This window comes from Mytilus edulis, chromosome 8 (genome assembly GCF_963676685.1).
Source record: "Mytilus edulis chromosome 8, xbMytEdul2.2, whole genome shotgun sequence".
Classification (NCBI taxonomy): domain Eukaryota; kingdom Metazoa; phylum Mollusca; class Bivalvia; order Mytilida; family Mytilidae; genus Mytilus; species Mytilus edulis.
Genome location: NC_092351.1, coordinates 372,129 through 389,052, shown reverse-complemented (window position 1 = coordinate 389,052; position 16,924 = coordinate 372,129). Strand labels below are relative to the sequence as shown.

The 16,924-nt window shown below is 39.9% G+C and overlaps 2 protein-coding genes across 4 annotated transcripts; both read left to right on the top strand.

Moving 5' to 3' along the window:
* Window positions 1-325: 325 nt before the first annotated feature.
* Window positions 326-1,801, top strand: LOC139484537 (uncharacterized). The gene is made up of 4 exons (XM_071268266.1): window positions 326-992; window positions 1,143-1,280; window positions 1,380-1,523; window positions 1,689-1,801. Exons 1-4 carry the CDS (start codon window positions 572-574, stop codon window positions 1,697-1,699), a joined length of 714 nt encoding a protein of 237 aa, XP_071124367.1. The 5' UTR covers window positions 326-571; the 3' UTR covers window positions 1,700-1,801.
* On the top strand, window positions 1,695-7,575 carry LOC139484535 (uncharacterized). Of its 3 annotated transcripts, XM_071268263.1 has the most exons (7): window positions 1,695-1,937; window positions 2,106-2,192; window positions 2,312-2,392; window positions 2,614-2,918; window positions 3,199-3,527; window positions 3,813-3,986; window positions 4,267-4,575. In XM_071268263.1, exons 1-5 carry the CDS (start codon window positions 1,793-1,795, stop codon window positions 3,457-3,459), a joined length of 879 nt encoding a protein of 292 aa, XP_071124364.1. In that variant the 5' UTR covers window positions 1,695-1,792; the 3' UTR covers window positions 3,460-3,527; window positions 3,813-3,986; window positions 4,267-4,575. The 3 variants fall into 3 exon arrangements, with proteins under 3 accessions (XP_071124364.1, XP_071124365.1, XP_071124366.1); XM_071268264.1 differs by lacking the exon at window positions 2,106-2,192; XM_071268265.1 differs by lacking the exons at window positions 1,695-1,937; window positions 2,106-2,192; window positions 2,312-2,392; window positions 2,614-2,918; window positions 3,199-3,527 and adding exons at window positions 4,845-5,018; window positions 5,173-5,430; window positions 5,539-5,652; window positions 5,865-7,575 and having other exon boundaries at window positions 3,818-3,986; window positions 4,267-4,704.
* The last annotated feature ends 9,349 nt before the right edge of the window (window positions 7,576-16,924 follow it).

The following is a 16,924-nucleotide window of genomic DNA, read 5'->3' as shown; positions in this document are numbered from 1 at the left end:
GGCCTCTTGCGACGACCAGGGAAAAAAAATTTCATTCAGTGAAAATGTTACACATAACGTTTATATTGCAGATAATAGAGGACCCCTCCACGGGACTGACGAGTGGGACAGGCCCGAAGCACATCATCTTTCAAGATGGTGTGCCGAAGGTAGTGGTGCGGGATGTACCCGTTACCAAGATCCAGAGGTCCGGATGCGAGTGGCGGCCGACGAAGATGCCGATGTCACAGATGAGGACCTGGGGGATCCCGACCACGGAGAAGCCCACGGTAGAGCTGGGGCTGATAACTAGAAGGCTGGTGAGTAGGGTTATAAGTATCGATCTACACTGTTACTTGTTGAAATCGGTCCACACTTTTGAAAATCAGCGAAAATGTTACACATAACGTTTACATTTCATTTCATCGAAGATCCGCGGAAGACGTTTTAGCGGGCGGCCGCGGGTAGTACGATTAGCCGGGGAAAAAATAATTTCAGCGGGGAGAAATTTCTATGTCCGAGGATTTTTCATCGAGAGGCAGCGGGCGGATATTCTCCAATCTTACACATAACATTTACATTGCAGGTTTTAATGGAAGAATCTAGCAGGGTGATCATTAAGGATCACCATGAGACCAGTAGGGTGGCCCGGAAGCACACCATTCTTCGGGATGGTGTGTGGAAGGAGCTAAAGTGGGTTACCCCCGGAGTGAACATCCCACTGCCTAGTGAGCCTTGGTGGCTGGCCCGCGTCCAGGACGCCAGAAGGATGGACCAGCAGAGGATTGGACAGGAGGCAGCGTGGTGGGCACGGCAGGACAGGACCCGCTGCGTATCAGGCATCCTAGCGGGTATGCCTAGCAGGTTTGCCCTCAATAAAAGTGTGGGACGGCCTGTTAGGAGCCTGTTTCTGGGGAAGAGGCAGTTGCGGGCAGGACTGGGACGGGCAAGCCTGAGAGTCGGCGGTGCAGTCAACCGCGTCCAGGCTTGGACAGACAGTTACCTTTCTATAGGTGAGTACCTTTACCTCCTATGTTAAATCTTTACTTTCAAGTCTTCATGGGGAACTACTGTGCTATGTATTCACACATTATTTTTTTTTCAGGTAATGCAAACTTCATAGAGAACTGTTGTGCAATGTATGTACACATTATATATTTCAGGTAACTACGCGGGAGCCGGCCAGAGGATGGAGGTCCCTATTGACCTCAAGGTGGAGGTGGACGCTGGCACGGCCGACCCCGTCTTGTTCCAGGCGGTCCCTATTGACCCGATAGTGCCCAAGACAGAGCCTGTCACCGGTGAGTACCTTGTATTTAGATATTAGCCAACACTGTCAATCATTATCACTGTTAAGTACGTGAACATGCCTTGCTAATCTTTCCTTTCATTTTTTACAGAAGAGGACATGGTGGAGGAGGAGACCAGGGTCACACCGACCCCAACGCGGAAGGAGGGCATGACCCCAACGCGGAAGGAGGAGACCAGGACCAGCCAGCTGAGGGACGTGGTACAGGAGGCGTACCTTGAGGACTCTGACTCTGGTAGGTACATTGTATTTAAATATCGGCCCCAATGTTTCCTGCCTTATATCTTTTATGCGTAGCATTTTCACGGGCTATGCCTGTGGTTTATTGGTAGCATTTTCACAGTTTCTTCGGCTGTGCATGTTTTCATCGTGTATAATTTTCTGATACTTATTCTTACAGGGAAAGGATAGCAGGACTTGGACCTGGAATGGTCCAAGCTGGACGAGAAGGAAGAAAGGAAGGGTGTATCCTTCCTTGGGAACCTGCTGGCGCAGCAGAGCAAGATGTTGAAGGGTTTCAAGAAGTCGCCGGCGCCAGCAGCTTGCCCAGCCCCGAAGGTTCGCCAGTTTAGGGGGGAGAGGAGATCGTCCAGGAGGAAGTCTATGGTGTTTTTCCCAGAGGCAGCTGACATCGTACAGGAGAAGCAGGGTATGTAATTGTGATAATGCTACGCATAATGGTGAATACTGTATTTGTTTTTTTTTTTTTTTTTTTTTTCCTGTTCTATATGATTGTGATAATGCTACGCGTAATTGTGATAATGCTACGCATAATGGTGAATACTGTAGATGTACATGGCAAATATTTTTTTTACAGAGTCAACAGACATGACATCAGGGGAGGACTCCTGTGACCAGTATGTCCCGCCACCCAGCGCTGATGACTACTCATCGGACGACAGCGGTAAGTTTATCATTAGACATCGAAGTGACGGGCATGAAAATATATCAAATTATGAAAATATATTTTTAGGTGTGAAAATGATACAAGTAATATTGAAAGTTGACTATTTCCTTTTACAGCGGTAGAAAGTCCTTCGGACGAGGAGGCACCTCCTGCCAAGAAGAGGAAGGAGGTTTCAAATGAGGAGAAGGACCTGTTAGGTAAGTTTAACAATCGTTAACTTGACTTACTGTGAACGCGGTTGTCACATTTGTAGGACGGATTAGATTTGAAAATTAACTGAATGTGAAAAAAAAAAAATTAGCGAGAGCCGCGGGTTAACGGCTGGAGACAGAGGGAAGCCGCAGAAAAAAACAAGGCGGCCCGAGAAAAAAACAAATTTTGTGAATGTTACTTATAAATGTTCGCACTTTTCTTGCAGATTCTTCGGCCAAGGGGTTTGTCGCCCGCACTATTGCGGAGTTTGAGGCTAGTTCCGCTGGAACTGATGTTCCAGCTGTTGCTGCTGACGTGCCAGCGGAGGAGTCGGAGTCTGACACTGATGAAGCTGATGACCCACAGCCAGCTGACGAGCCAGTTCGTAGAACTGAGGTTCCAGCTGTTGCTGCTGACGTGCCAGCGGAGGAGTCAGGGTCTGACACTGAAGCTGATGACTCACAGTCAGCTGACGAGCCAGTTCGTAGAAGGACGAGGAGAGCCGCCACGAAGGTGTATAAGGGTGACACGGTGAGTTTTATGTTAATATATTTTTTATTATATACTATATATACCCTTAAGGGCTATCAGTGTAAAACATATCGAACCCCTCAAGAAACTTTATTCGGTGGACGGACTTGTGTATTTTTCTGACAATTGCTACCCGTCATGTGAAAATGTTACACATAAATGGGAAAAATTTTCGGACCTGAAACTTTATTCGGTGGACGGACTTGTGTATTTTTCTGACAATTGCTACCCGTCATGTGAAAATGTTACACATAAATGTTTTTGTTTTATTTATTTTCAGAAACGACCACGCAGGGAGTGCCAAATTGAAGGGTGTACTGCTGCGGTGGTCAACCTGAGACGTCACATGACGGTGTGTCACCCTGACGCCGAGGCGGTGCCTGTGAAGACGAAGGGCAGACCCCGCGACCAAGGCAACAGGACCTACGGTGGCCGTCTTGAGTGTGGTCTGTGCGGGTCAAATACGATCCGCATGGATGTGCACCTTAAGACGGTGCACAAGCTGGAGAAGGACAGCGAAGAGTTCCGCGAGGCCATCTAGGGAGCAGTGCCTTACGAGGAAGGCACCCAGGCTCAGCAGGAACTACAACAGGCACTAGTAGACTACGGGTGAGTTTGTATTTTGGTACCTTTGATTGCGTTTTTAGAGAGAAAAAAAATACATTGAAATATGACGTGGTATGATTGTCAGTGGGAAAGAATTGGGGTACGGCCGGCCTTTTACGTCGCTGACGACCCAAGACTTGTAAGTATACATGTGAAAATGTTACGCATACGTGAAACTTGTAAGTATACATGTGAAAGTGTTACGCATACGTGAAACTTTTAAGTATACATGTGAAAATGTTGCGCATAAGAAATGCATATATATACAAATGTTGTTTTCCCTGTCAGAAAGACGATGACCGACAGAGCGTGTGGGATAGCCCGCAAGGCTACCACCACACAGAGCCACTTGACGGCTGTGAAGTTTTGGTTGCCCACAGGGCTGACGAGGCAGGCGCTCCTGGATCTGGAGAAGATCGGGACCTTGAACGGTGAGGTCAACCGCCACCTCCAAGAAGACAGGTAAGTCAATCATACCCTGTAAGCCTTTACGTTGTGTTTGGGGGGGAATGTTGCACGCCATGTGAAAATGTTACGCATACGTGAAACTTGTAAGTATACATGTGAAAATGTTACGCATACGTGAAACTTGGAAGTATACATGTGAAAATGTTACGCATACGTGAAACTTTGTAAGTATACATGTGAAAGTGTTACGCATAAGTGAAACTTGTAAGTATACATGTGAAAATGTTACGCATACGTAATGCAGTGTCAGTTATTTCCTCTTTTTCTTTTTCAGAGTGAAGCCTGCTACCCAGCGGGTATACCTCCACAGCTTGGCTGGGTTCCTGCAGTTCCTTGCAGGAAAGGGTACTTGGCTCCGCCATCTGCGTCTCCTTGCAGACCAGCTCACCACGCTCTCCGAGACAATGAAGACGGTGAGCAAGAGCCTGAAGGAGGATGTCCTCATCGCCAAGGTGGCGAGGACATTGTGGATCTGGAGCCAGCGCAGATAGCCAAGTACCTGGACTGACAACGACCCACCTGAGCCCGGAGAGTGATCGAGAAGGCAGAGAGAGGAGAGCAGCTGTCCAGGGCAGACAAGATGGACGCCCGGAACATCTTATGTCTCCAGTTACTCTTGAGTAACGCCAAGAGGGCTGGGGACATAACCCACTTGAGGCGGGCTGATGTCCTGTCGGCTGTAGCAGTAGATGGGACTGATATCGAGATCGAGGTAAATCACAATAAATTATAAGTTTTCGGTATTAAGTGTTAAGTAATTATATTACTGTGTATCGTATTAATATCAATCTCTCTCTTACAGGTGATTAAGTATTACTGTCTATCGTATTAATATCAATCCCTCTCTTACAGGTGTTCGAGCACAAGGAGGCGCGCTCTGGCAAGATCTGCCATGTGAGGATAGCTGCTGACCTCCTTGGACTCATGCAGGTGTACGCGACACACCTGAGCCTACCAGTCAACCCACCAGAGAAGCCCCAGCCTTACTTGTTCCTGACGGGCAAGGGAGAATTCCTTACGCCCTCGGTACGTATATTTACATAAGACATACATTATGTGTTTGAACATTGTAAATGACGGTGTTTTTATTTCGCGGTCTGCTATCGGTCGTATTATGTATTATTCGTTGAGGTCAAAATTATTCGTTGAGGTCATAATGTCAGTGTGATTTTTATTACAGGCAATGAGTAAGCTGGTCCAGACAGAATGGGATAGATTCTTCGAGGGAGAGGGGATGGAGAAGACAACCCTAACCGCCAGTCGGAACAGGAAGCTGGCGGTTAGCACCCTCAGAGAGAGCGGGGGCACCCGGGAAGAAGCCATTGAGCTGGCCAAGCACATGGCGCACAATGTAGCGACTGCCGACCGGTACTACGACAAGTCCCGGCGAGTGGAAAGCCGTCATGCTGTCCTTGACAAACTTGGCAAGGCCTACAAGGTAAATTAGCTTACTAGTCGCAACAAATATATTATTCCCGTGAAAATGATTCTTTTTTTTGTGAAAATGTTACTTAATGTTTTTTTAAATTTCACTATCAAATTTCAGGATGCAGCAGCAGAAGGACAACAGCAGGCGACCGGAGGCAGCGGTGTGGTCCCCTCTCGGGCGGAGAGAGAGCAGAATCTAGAGGAGCTGGTTGTAGAGAGGAGTAAGGTAAAGGTAAGTACTTTAATTAGTAAACTCAGTCAGTCGGACCTTCGATAAAACACACAAGATCGGGCAGAAAATTATACACGATGAAAACATACGCATAAACTGTGAAAATGCTACCCATAAACCACAGGCATAGCCCGTGAAAATGCTACGCATAAAAGATATAAGGGGGGGAAACATTATCAATGCCTTGGCTAAAGGTATCTTTATTTTTGCAGACGGGAAGGCCAGCTGAGGACACGAGACAGAAGAAGTTGAAGAAGAAGGCACCGAAGGAGAGAATTAGTAAATGGAATGAGGGACTGACGGACTGAGACTTTTTTTTTATTCGTGATAGAGACACCGACCAATAGGGAGTGGGAACGGGGATTATTTTTTTTATTAGTGATAGAGACACCGACCAATAGGGAGTGGGAACGGGGATTTTTTTTTTATTCGTGATAGACACTGACCAGTGATAGAGACACCGACCAACAGGGAGTGGGAACGGGGATTATTTTTTTTATTAGTGATAGAGACACCGACCAATAGGGAGTGGGAACGGGGATTTTTTTTTTATTAGTGATAGAGACACCGACCAGTGATAGAGACACCGACCAATAGGGAGTGGGAACGGGGATTGTTTTTTTTTATTAGTGATAGAGACACCGACCAGTGATAGAGACACCGACCAATAGGGAGTGGGAACGGGGATTGTTTTTTTTATTAGTGATAGAGACACCGACCAATAGGGAGTGGGAACGGGGATTATTTTTTTTATTAGTGATAGAGACACCGACCAATAGGGAGTGGGAACGGGGATTTTTTTTTTATTAGTGATAGAGACACCGACCAATAGGGAGTGGGAACGGGGATTTTTTTTTTATTAGTGATAGAGACACCGACCAATAGGGAGTGGGAACGGGGATTTTTTTTTTATTAGTGATAGAGACACCGACCAATAGGGAGTGGGAACGGGGATTTTTTTTTTATTAGTGATAGAGACACCGACCAATAGGGAGTGGGAACGGGGATTTTTTTTTTTATTCGTGATAGAGACACCGACCAATAGGGAGTGGGTTAGGGGATTTTTTTTTTTTTTATTCGTGATAGAGACTACGACCAATTGGGAGTGGGTTAGGGGATTTTTTTTTTATTCGTGATAGAGACTACGACCAATTGGGAGTGGGTTAGGGGATTTTTTTTTTCGTGATAGAGACACCGACCACGTGTATATCTGTTGTATATATCTGTATATAGTATTACTTATTTATTCTGCATGTATAGAGTTAGGGATAGGCCTATGAGTGGGGGTTATCGTGTTCTACCATGCAGCGAGTGCCATGTTGAAGAGTGCACTGCTGTGGTGGTACTTCACGGTGTTGCTACGCATAAGCCTATCCCTATCCCTGTTAAAGGCGGGCAGGGTGGGCAGGGTGGACCGGGGTATCTTTTGCTTGTATATATCTTGTACATTGTCGTTGCCTTGTGTATATATCTGTATATAGTTTTACTTATTTATTCTGCATGTATATGGTTAGAGATAGGCCTATAAGTGGGGGTTATCGTGTTCTACCATGCAGCGAGTGCCATGTCCAAGACCGCACTGCTGTGGTGGTACTTCACGGTAATGCTACGCATAAGCCTATCCCTATCCCTGTTAAAGGCGGGCAGGGTGGACCGGGGTATCTTTTGCTTGTATATATCTTGTACATTGTCGTTGCCTTGTGTATATATCTGTATATAGTTTTACTTATTTATTCTGCATGTATAGGGTTAGAGAAAGGCCTATGAGTGGGGGTTACCGTGTACTACCATGCAGCGAGTGCCATGTCCAGGAGCGCACTGCTGTGGTGGTACTTCACGGTGATGCTACGCATAAGCGTATCTCATAGCCAATGGGACAACTGTCGGCTGTTTGCTTGGGTCCTGACACCGCAAAGGGTTAACCATGGGTTTTTTTCCATATTATTGTTTCCTCTATTTTTCAGATATAAAGCAATGACAACGTACATAATAAAGGTTCTAGGAAGCAGGAAGGAATGGAATAGGCTGCTGGAAAGCAGTCATCCGTCAACAGAAGAATATAACTATTACAAACAAGAATTGAAGATCGCCACCTTCGAACGAACGAAAGAGATGGTGGAAATGATAGAGGGTCGGGGTGTTGAGTTCATCCTCATCCACCCCGACCCCTATCCCTCTCCTGAAGAAGAGACTGACGAACTTCTCATGCAATAAAAAAACCGTGGCGCCGTACCTGCTCCAGCCTTAGTATGCCCGTACTGCAGAATAGAGCAAACCAGATTGAAGCGCCATCTGCAAATGGTACACAACTTGACCGATCCAATTTTGATTAAAGATCGCTTTACACTCGTTCGATGGACCTATTCAACTCGGTCATGACAGGTTTCCAAGCTTTCCTGTCGAATAGAGGTGGTTACGTGTACCAGACAAGCATAGTCAAGGATTTTGATGCAGAAAGTGAAGACGATATTATCATTCATCGTCAAGCCAAGCGCGTTCAATTTTAGCACCTTAAGGGAACTGCAAGGTGCGGAAATAAAAATGGCATTCTTGAGCAGGTAGCAACCTACAAACACAGTTCGTCGGGAGCGCTATTATTATTCTATCGTCTTCTTTACAAAAATATCACTGACGTGTCTCTGTACTTATACATGTTATACATCCCGTCATTGCTGTGTTGTTTGCGATATTTTGCATATTTGCTTTGTCCGTAGTACCTCAACTTTCTTTGTTACATGTAACGTGACTCAATACTTAACAATTCCGCTATTAGTCCGAGAACACAATTATTTCGTAGTGCATTTCTTTTAGAACATAAATGAAAATTTAAAAAATCCCACCTGCGCTTTCTCAAAGAAACTTTTACAGTGTGTTGTACTACTTTTGGGACAAATTATATCAAAATTATAGAAAACTTCATCGGCTCTAACTCAAAATATGGACAATTTTATGTTTAGGGCGTCTTGAAATCTTTTTACAGCTTCCGAAGTGCTAATTTTCAACCTTTTTCAGTTGGACCAAATCACTACTTTCCTTTAAAATTCTGGACCCAATTTTTCTTACAGTGTAATCTCATCCCCCTATTTGCAATTTGAGGCATTAAACATGGAGAAATAAATTTGGCAAGTAACCCACTGTCAACACTAGGGACTATGGACTATATTCGTGAACAACGAAGAAAATCAAGGGACGACAATTGAACAACGAAGAAAATCAAGGGACGACAATTGAACAACGAAAATCAAGGGACGACAATTGTGGTCTCGGACCTAATATTGTTCTATTATTAAATTTTGGTCTTTCATATTACCTAATGATTTTTCCTGTGTGCCCTTCTTTTGTGTTTCTCTTAAACATAATGACATTTTTCAGAAGAAATACACAATAAGCATGTAGACAACCGGCAGGATGGAAAGGTTAACTTCTTATTTACGTTCTTTCAAAGATGTATGGCTAAAGACTGAAGAGTTCAGGGCACATAAACTTTGAAAATATCCGCACAGCCCTATATTTTAACCTTTGAAAAAAATTGTAGTGCATACGCACTTATAATTCTACAATAAAGATTTTTTTCACATCTTCATAGTAAAAGTGATTCAGTTTTGGCCGTAAAAGCAGATCAAATGGTAAATTAGAGAAATCAAATTACATTGTCAATATTTACAGAAATGCAATCTCAAGACTAATATTTTGAAGCTTTGGCCGACACAATTAATGTATATCTCGAACTGTGCCGTTTACATTCACAGGTCATACGCACGATTCACTTTGGCCTCAATGTTGATATAGCCAATTCATACTTCCAGTCGTTAACGAGAGAATTTTACATGCATAAATAATATTCAAACTGGACTCTACGTTCGAGTCAAAGTTGATCTAGCCAATTCAAACTTTCAGTCGTTTATGAGCGGATTTGACTTACATAAATAAAATCCAAAACAAGGGAAAGCGATAGGCGAGGATGGTAGGTTAGAAATATTTAATTCTTAAAATTGAGAAAGGAAATGGTGAATATGTCAAAGCGACAACCACCCGACCATAGAGCAAACAACAGCCGACGGCAACCAATGGGTCTTCAATGTAGCGAGAATTCCCGCACCCGTAGGTGTCCTTCAGCTGGCCCCTAAAATATGCATAATAGTACAGTGATAATGGACGTCATACTAAACTCCGAATTATACACAAGAAACTAAAATTTAAAATCATACAAGACTAACAAAGGCCAGAGGCTCCTGACTTGGGACAGGCGCAAAATTGCGGCGGGGTTAAACATGTTTATGAGATCTCAACCCTCCCCCTATACCTCTAGCCAATGTAGAAAAGTAAAAGAATAACAATACGCACATTAAAATTCAGTTCAAGAGAAGTCCGAGTCCGATGTCAAAAGATGTAACAAAAGAAAATAAATAAAATGACATTAATACATAAATAACAACAGACTACTAGCAGTTAACTGACATGCCAGCTCCAGACCTCAATTAAACTGATTGAAAGATTATGTCTTCATCATATGAATATCAGGTACAATCCCTCCCTTTAAGGGTTTAGTATCATACTATCATAAAATATATGAGAAGAACATAACCCGTGTCATGCCAACAACTGTTTTTTTAGAAATAAATGTGTTTAGTTCTGATGCAAAGACCCTATCAGTGAATCAATGTTAAAGCCAAAATATGCAATCTTTAATGACCTGACAACAGTATCGTAACTATATCCCCTTTTAATAAGTCTATTTAAAGGTTTTGTTAGTTTCTGAGGAGAATACTGATATTTTTGTGCTTTATAAAGAATATTTCCATAAAATTTTGGATGTGAAATACCTGAACGTATAAGATGTCTGCATGTTGAGTTATATTTACGAATTATTTCCTTATACCGGTGATAAAATTTAGTAAATGTTTTGACCAGTTTGTGATATCGAAAACCCTGGTGTAATAATTTTTCAGTAATACATAAATTTCTCTCGCTAAAATCTAATACATTGTTACATACACGAGCGAATCGTACAAGTTGAGATATATAAACACCATAAGATGGTGACAAGGGAACGTCACCATCTAAAAATGGATAATTAACAATAGGAAATGAAAAATCATCTCTTTTATCATAAATTTTTGTATTAAGCTTCCCGTTTATGATATAGATATCAAGATCGAGGAAAGGGCAGTGGTCATTGTTATCATTAGCTTTATTTAAAGTAAGTTCTACAGGATAAATTTCTTTAGTATACATACTGAAGTCGTCATTATTTAGAGCCAATATATCATCCAAATATCTAAAAGTATTGTTAAATTTTTGTATCAAATGTTGTTTTGATGGGTCTTTGCTAATTTTAGTCATAAATTGTAACTCATAACAATACAAAAACAGGTCCGCAATAAGTGGTGCACAGTTAGTCCCCATTGGAATTCCAATAACTTGACGATATACGGAATCTCCAAAGCGAACAAAAATGTTATCAAGTAAAAATTCAAGTGCATAAATAGTATCAAAGCATGTCCAATTGACATAGTTCTTTTGTTTATTGCTACTAAAAAATGATCTAAAAGAGTTTGAACATATGTACTCGCATTCCGACTTTTTAAATGCCCAGTTAATTAGGGATGTGATTTTTTTCTTTTTTTAAAGACGGGATGTGTAAGTACAGAACCACGTCATATGTGTAACAAAGAAACATTAAAAAGCATACGTTTGTCAAGCACAAAGCAAAACATGCAAGACAAGAAATGGAACCAGTTTTAAAATAGCACAATGACTCGATACATAAGCACCGCCTCATGCATACAGGAAAATCACAAACCGTCTTTGTTACATATTTGTTTGGTTTTTTAATGATCAAGATTGTAAAACAATGTTGATTGCTGTATATTTGACATTTTTATCTACTAGAATTATGTCGTTGTTTTGTTCACGCATCGTTGTCAATATGTAGTAAATTTAATGCAACTGTTATACAAATGCAATGTAAAGCAACCTTAAAACCAGGTTCAATCAGCCATTTTCTACATTAGAAAATGCCTGTACCAAGTGAGGAATATGACAGTTGTTATCCATTCGTTTGATGTGATTAGGAGCTTTTAATTTAGCCATTTGATTTGGGACTTTCTGTTTTGAATTTTCCTCGGCGTTCAGTATATCTTATATGTTACTTGGTTAGTGAGTGAAATATAATCATAATATTGCACTTATCGTGTGAGGGAATATTCGCGACTGGTTGTGAGAATAATAACCCATGTATTTAATTAGCAGGACTTATTACCTATCAAGAAGTATACATTTTCAATACATAAACTTACCTCAAATTGAAGGAAGTATCGAATATCACTATAATATAATTATAAAGTTTAGCGCTATCATTTACAGATCGGAAGGCATGCTTTGAACCAAACATTTCTCAAGTTGTTCATTTATAAAAAGAGGAATTATTGAGAAAGTTAAGTTAACTCTGATGTCGTTCTGTTGTTTCAAGATCGTTCATCTTAATAGATTGATTAGACTGTTGGTGTGTAAACATCCAGTGGCAAATATGTCGTGCATGTTTAGGACGAGTGCATGCATTTTTACGGTCTAGTCAAAGAGACCATCTGGGATGACGATCGGTGAAATTTTGATTGCTGCAGAAAAATAAGATTTTACTATTTTGCAACTGGCTAGCTACGGACTCGTCAAAGAATTGTTGAAAGTATTCTATCAAAGAATTGTTGAAAGTATTCTTTAAATCAATTTAAACACGAGGCATCGGATTTAACGTCCGAGTTCTGACCAGGCGCCTCACTTTGTCAACGTTTTACTGCTGGTAAGAAGACAAATGACCATACCTGTATGGCCTTGGGGGGCACATATCTCAAGAGTTGCGGTTGGATGTATTATCCGTTACTCTGCACATAGCCAGTACCCAGTAAGTCGTATTGAACACCGAGAAATAGATGTATTATCCGTTACTCTGCACATAGCCAGTAGTATTATCCGTTACTCTGCACATAGCCAGTAGTATTATCCGTTACTCTGCACATAGCCAGTACCCAGTAAGTCGTATTGAACACCGAGAAATAATTAAGCGACACGCTTTTTTAAGGTCGTGTATTGCCTTTATTCTTGTCGACGCCTGCCTATAAATGTCTGCATAAAGTCATAAGGTCAATACAAACACATTTCAACAGACAGTCTCCAGACAACTAAGGAATATTTAATATTCTAATAAGTTAAAAGTTCTTGTTATGCAATAATATTCATCGCGGCAGCTTTTAACATTTGACAATGGTTTTGTGTTATTAAAGTACTCCATCCCACGTGTTGTAGTCAATACTTCAACCTGAGTTTTTCCTACCAATCAAATTAGAGCATTTTTTTTGCATTAATCTTGAAAGCCATACAATTTTGAAGTTAGTTTATCAAACTTTTACATTTTCGACACTTGTGTTTAAAAGGCAAGTGTTATGTATTTTACGAAAATTCAGGACGCGTAATGTTAAAAATTTTAAAAGTCAAATCACAAAATTTCTAGTAGGAAAATTCGAATAGTCCTCAATCAAGGGTAACATCAAATAATAAAACACATCAAACGAACGGAAAAAACTGTCACATTCTCGACTTGGCACAGGCATTTTCAAAAGTAGATAATAAAATTAACGGTACCAATTTTCTTGCACCAGATGCGCATTTCGACAATACATGTCTCTTCAGTGATGCTCGTGGCCAAAATATTTGAAATCCAAAGCTTATATAAAAGATGAAGAGCTATAATCCAAAAGGTCCAAAAAGTATAGTTAAATCCGTGAAAGGAATCAGAGCTTTGCATGAGGGAGATACATTCCTTAATTTATAATAATTTCTAATATTTTGTAACGGCAAATTTTAACAACACAAAAAATCCGTATTTTCATGCCAGTACCGAAGTACTGGCTACTGGGCTGGTGATACCCTCGGGGACTAACAGTGCACCAGCAGAGGCATCGACCCAGTGGTAGTAATAAAATTAACGGTACCAATTTTCTTGCACCAGATGCGCATTTCGACAATACATGTAGATAAAGGTGGACTGAACCTTATTTTAGTGTATAGATCATGTAATGGAGGCCACCCCGGTTAACGATCCTGGATAAATCGACTTACACGGGAAAATGAGAGTGTTGTAATCCGAGCATATACTTAATAATACAAGAACAATATAGGAAACTCACCAGGGTTTATTTAGGTCATACAGCAATTCATACAAAAAATACAGTTGCAATATAAATAATCGTTGCAATCATTAAATGTCAATATACGATCAATGCATGTCAGGTTATAGGTGAAGAGTTCGAATGTTGCGTTCTGGGTACTACGTCACTGATTAATTTTATGGTACATATAAAACATGGACTGGTTCAGTACTATATATTGGTGTTCAGCACTCTATTGAATAGAGAAAGAAACTTATCATTGCTACAAGCCGCCTACAGTTGTTGCAAGGGTTCATAAAGGTAGATTCATTAATAAGTTTCTATTAAACGGACGTGGCTCCGTACTTGTCCATGACGCACGGCATAACGGAGAACCACTTTGAAGATTTCTGCCGTTCGGAGGTCTACCATTTGTGACCATATTTCGACTTCCAAGACACTTAGGGTCTTTATTTTTTTTAATTGGAGACTTGCCTTGCAATTCAAAGCAACAACAAAAATACAAGTATGATAAATCCTCTGCATGCATTTAAAGCTCCCTCCAATCATTTGAAATATCAATGCCACGCCAGTAAACCAGTGTCAAAGTGGGTGGTATGTTTGGTTATTGAGGATGTAAAGATACGCATATCATTGTTCCTGACCCAAGACCTCTACTCTGTTTTGTTGACTGTCTTAATCTGTCTAACCTGTAATTCTGTCTACATAGTCTACTCTGACGGATTTTTTTTTTTCATTAAATCAATTTTGTATGATATGTTCCGTATTAATCTACAGTTCTGTATTATTTTTCTTCTAAAACCACCTTAATTTGAACATAAGAAATCATTTGTTTCAAGAAAAGCTCTGTTATGTTGAGGTATCCAACTTTTAAAGACAGCTTGTTATGCTTATACCTTCTTAGTTCACACAATCAATTGGGTCATAAGATTAATAAATTGATGTAAATGAAGAAATATTCCGGATTTTTTTCTGAATTTAGTATCGTACTAGAAATTGATGTCAGAATTATAATTAGAGTTCGACCATACCTTTAAAAACTTGTTAATTATGAGATCAGGACCTCCAATTTTTCCCTGTTTAACTTCTTTATGCTGTCTTTGACTTTGTATCAGTTTTATCACTTTCACCTAAAGTGAGTTTTTACCCTAAATACTTCATTTAGTAATAGTAAAAGTTCAATGATAAGTTAATATCAATATTAACTTTATCATTTAACTTTTACTGACTTACAAACCGTCAAAAATATAAGAAAAGTACAGAACCCTAATTCCCCTGAACTGGACGAGTCTAAATATGTTCAACTTAAATGATAGTTATACAGTACTCAGACTGATATAAACAATTAACAGTTACCAAATTAAAATGAAAACGGACCGATTTAATGGCATTACATCATATAATTATTTATTCATGATAAAAAAAAAATAGCATCTAAATAACACCAAAAGATAGTTTTATTTACAAAATTAGAGGTTAAATTTATATTTGGTTAGCCAACTTTAAAAAAAAAAAGATTTCTTTTTTAATAAATCAGGCAATCAAAACACCCATACAGACCTCATTTATAACTGACCAATGAATATTATGCCCAACAACTTCATGCTATATATACTTGATGTTTTTGATCTGTCAGTAATCATGAATTAGAATCGTAAAGATCAGACCTTAGAAAACAGTAAGTTAACTCTTCCAACAATTAGCTTTTTAAATATCTTGTTAAAGAACTTCTAATCGGACAGTCCTAGATGCATAAGCTCCTTCACAATATTCATCCGGTAAATGTTCCTTTTGTTTCTGATTTGGTAATTTTCCTACATTAAGATACATGCGAATGCAAAATAATTAGTTTGTCTTTTCAGTCCAATTAATAAATAGATCTTGCATTATTTGTGTGTTTTTTAAATAAGAACTATGCATGCAAATTCAATGAATAAAACCGTATTAAACTAGGTTTCACTGTCCCGATCAAATATACATTATATGAAAACAAACACTTTAATTTAGTCGTCCGTTGTTCCCTTTTCATGTCTAAATGAAGCAAAAACACCCGAAAAAAAAACTTTTATCTTTCTTAGTTTTATCCTTGCCTGACAAAAAAAAATCACATGTTATAAATCGTATTTCAACATTAGATAAGAACAATAGTAAAAAAATATTTAAAACTTTTGAATAAGCTGTCAATTATGTGATAAACTGAAGAGAACCCCCCCCCCCCCCCCCAAAAAATAAAAAAATAACATACAAATTTAAATGGAAATTGTAAATTATAGAATTTTACAAGATCTTGTCTTTGTGTGCTAAGTACTAGTAATGTAACAGAGAAATTAATTAGATTGATTTATTGTTGTTTGCTTTACGTCCAGTAGCAAATATTTCATGCCTGTTACGTCCAGTAGCAAATATTTCATGCCTGTTAATGACTATAACACATACATATTAAATATAATAGGTAGGTCGTACAATAGGAGGTCAACAGTGAGGTTGGACGTGAAACTTTAAAATACCACTAGAAAATGAGGGTATATTGAATAAGGACAGACATTAAGACTTGAAACAGCAGGCAATACTTGGACCACTCGAATAATAGGTGCAAGAGTTTTTAATTTGATCCATAAAATCTACCCTGAAGTCGATCATCCATATTTACGTGTAGTTTACTATATCATTTCACGCATCCAATTTAGGTCAGATACTTTTAGCTCGCTTTAGTAACTGTGAGAATTCTGTGAAACTGTATTGTATATTGTATTTTAGTTTTTGGTATGATATTCTGTACTACCGATCACTACCACTCTCCTTGTTGGTCTCGTGTGTGGGCGTTCGCCTCGAGAGCGGGAGGTCATTAAATTTGTTCGAATACCGAACGATCATACAAAGACGTTAATTAAATTGGTATTCTATTTCAACGCTTAACACTTGGCATAATAGAGTAAGAGCACATACTGGCCGGCTCAGAGTCGGAAATGTGTCCGGGTCGGGTGACTTTTCTTCCTGCGAACTAATATCTTGTGAACTTACACGATAAAAAAAACCGACTCCGCTTGTCACTCTAGTAAAAAACGGGGTTAATACTCTTATTATATTTACACGTAATCGTCCTGAAT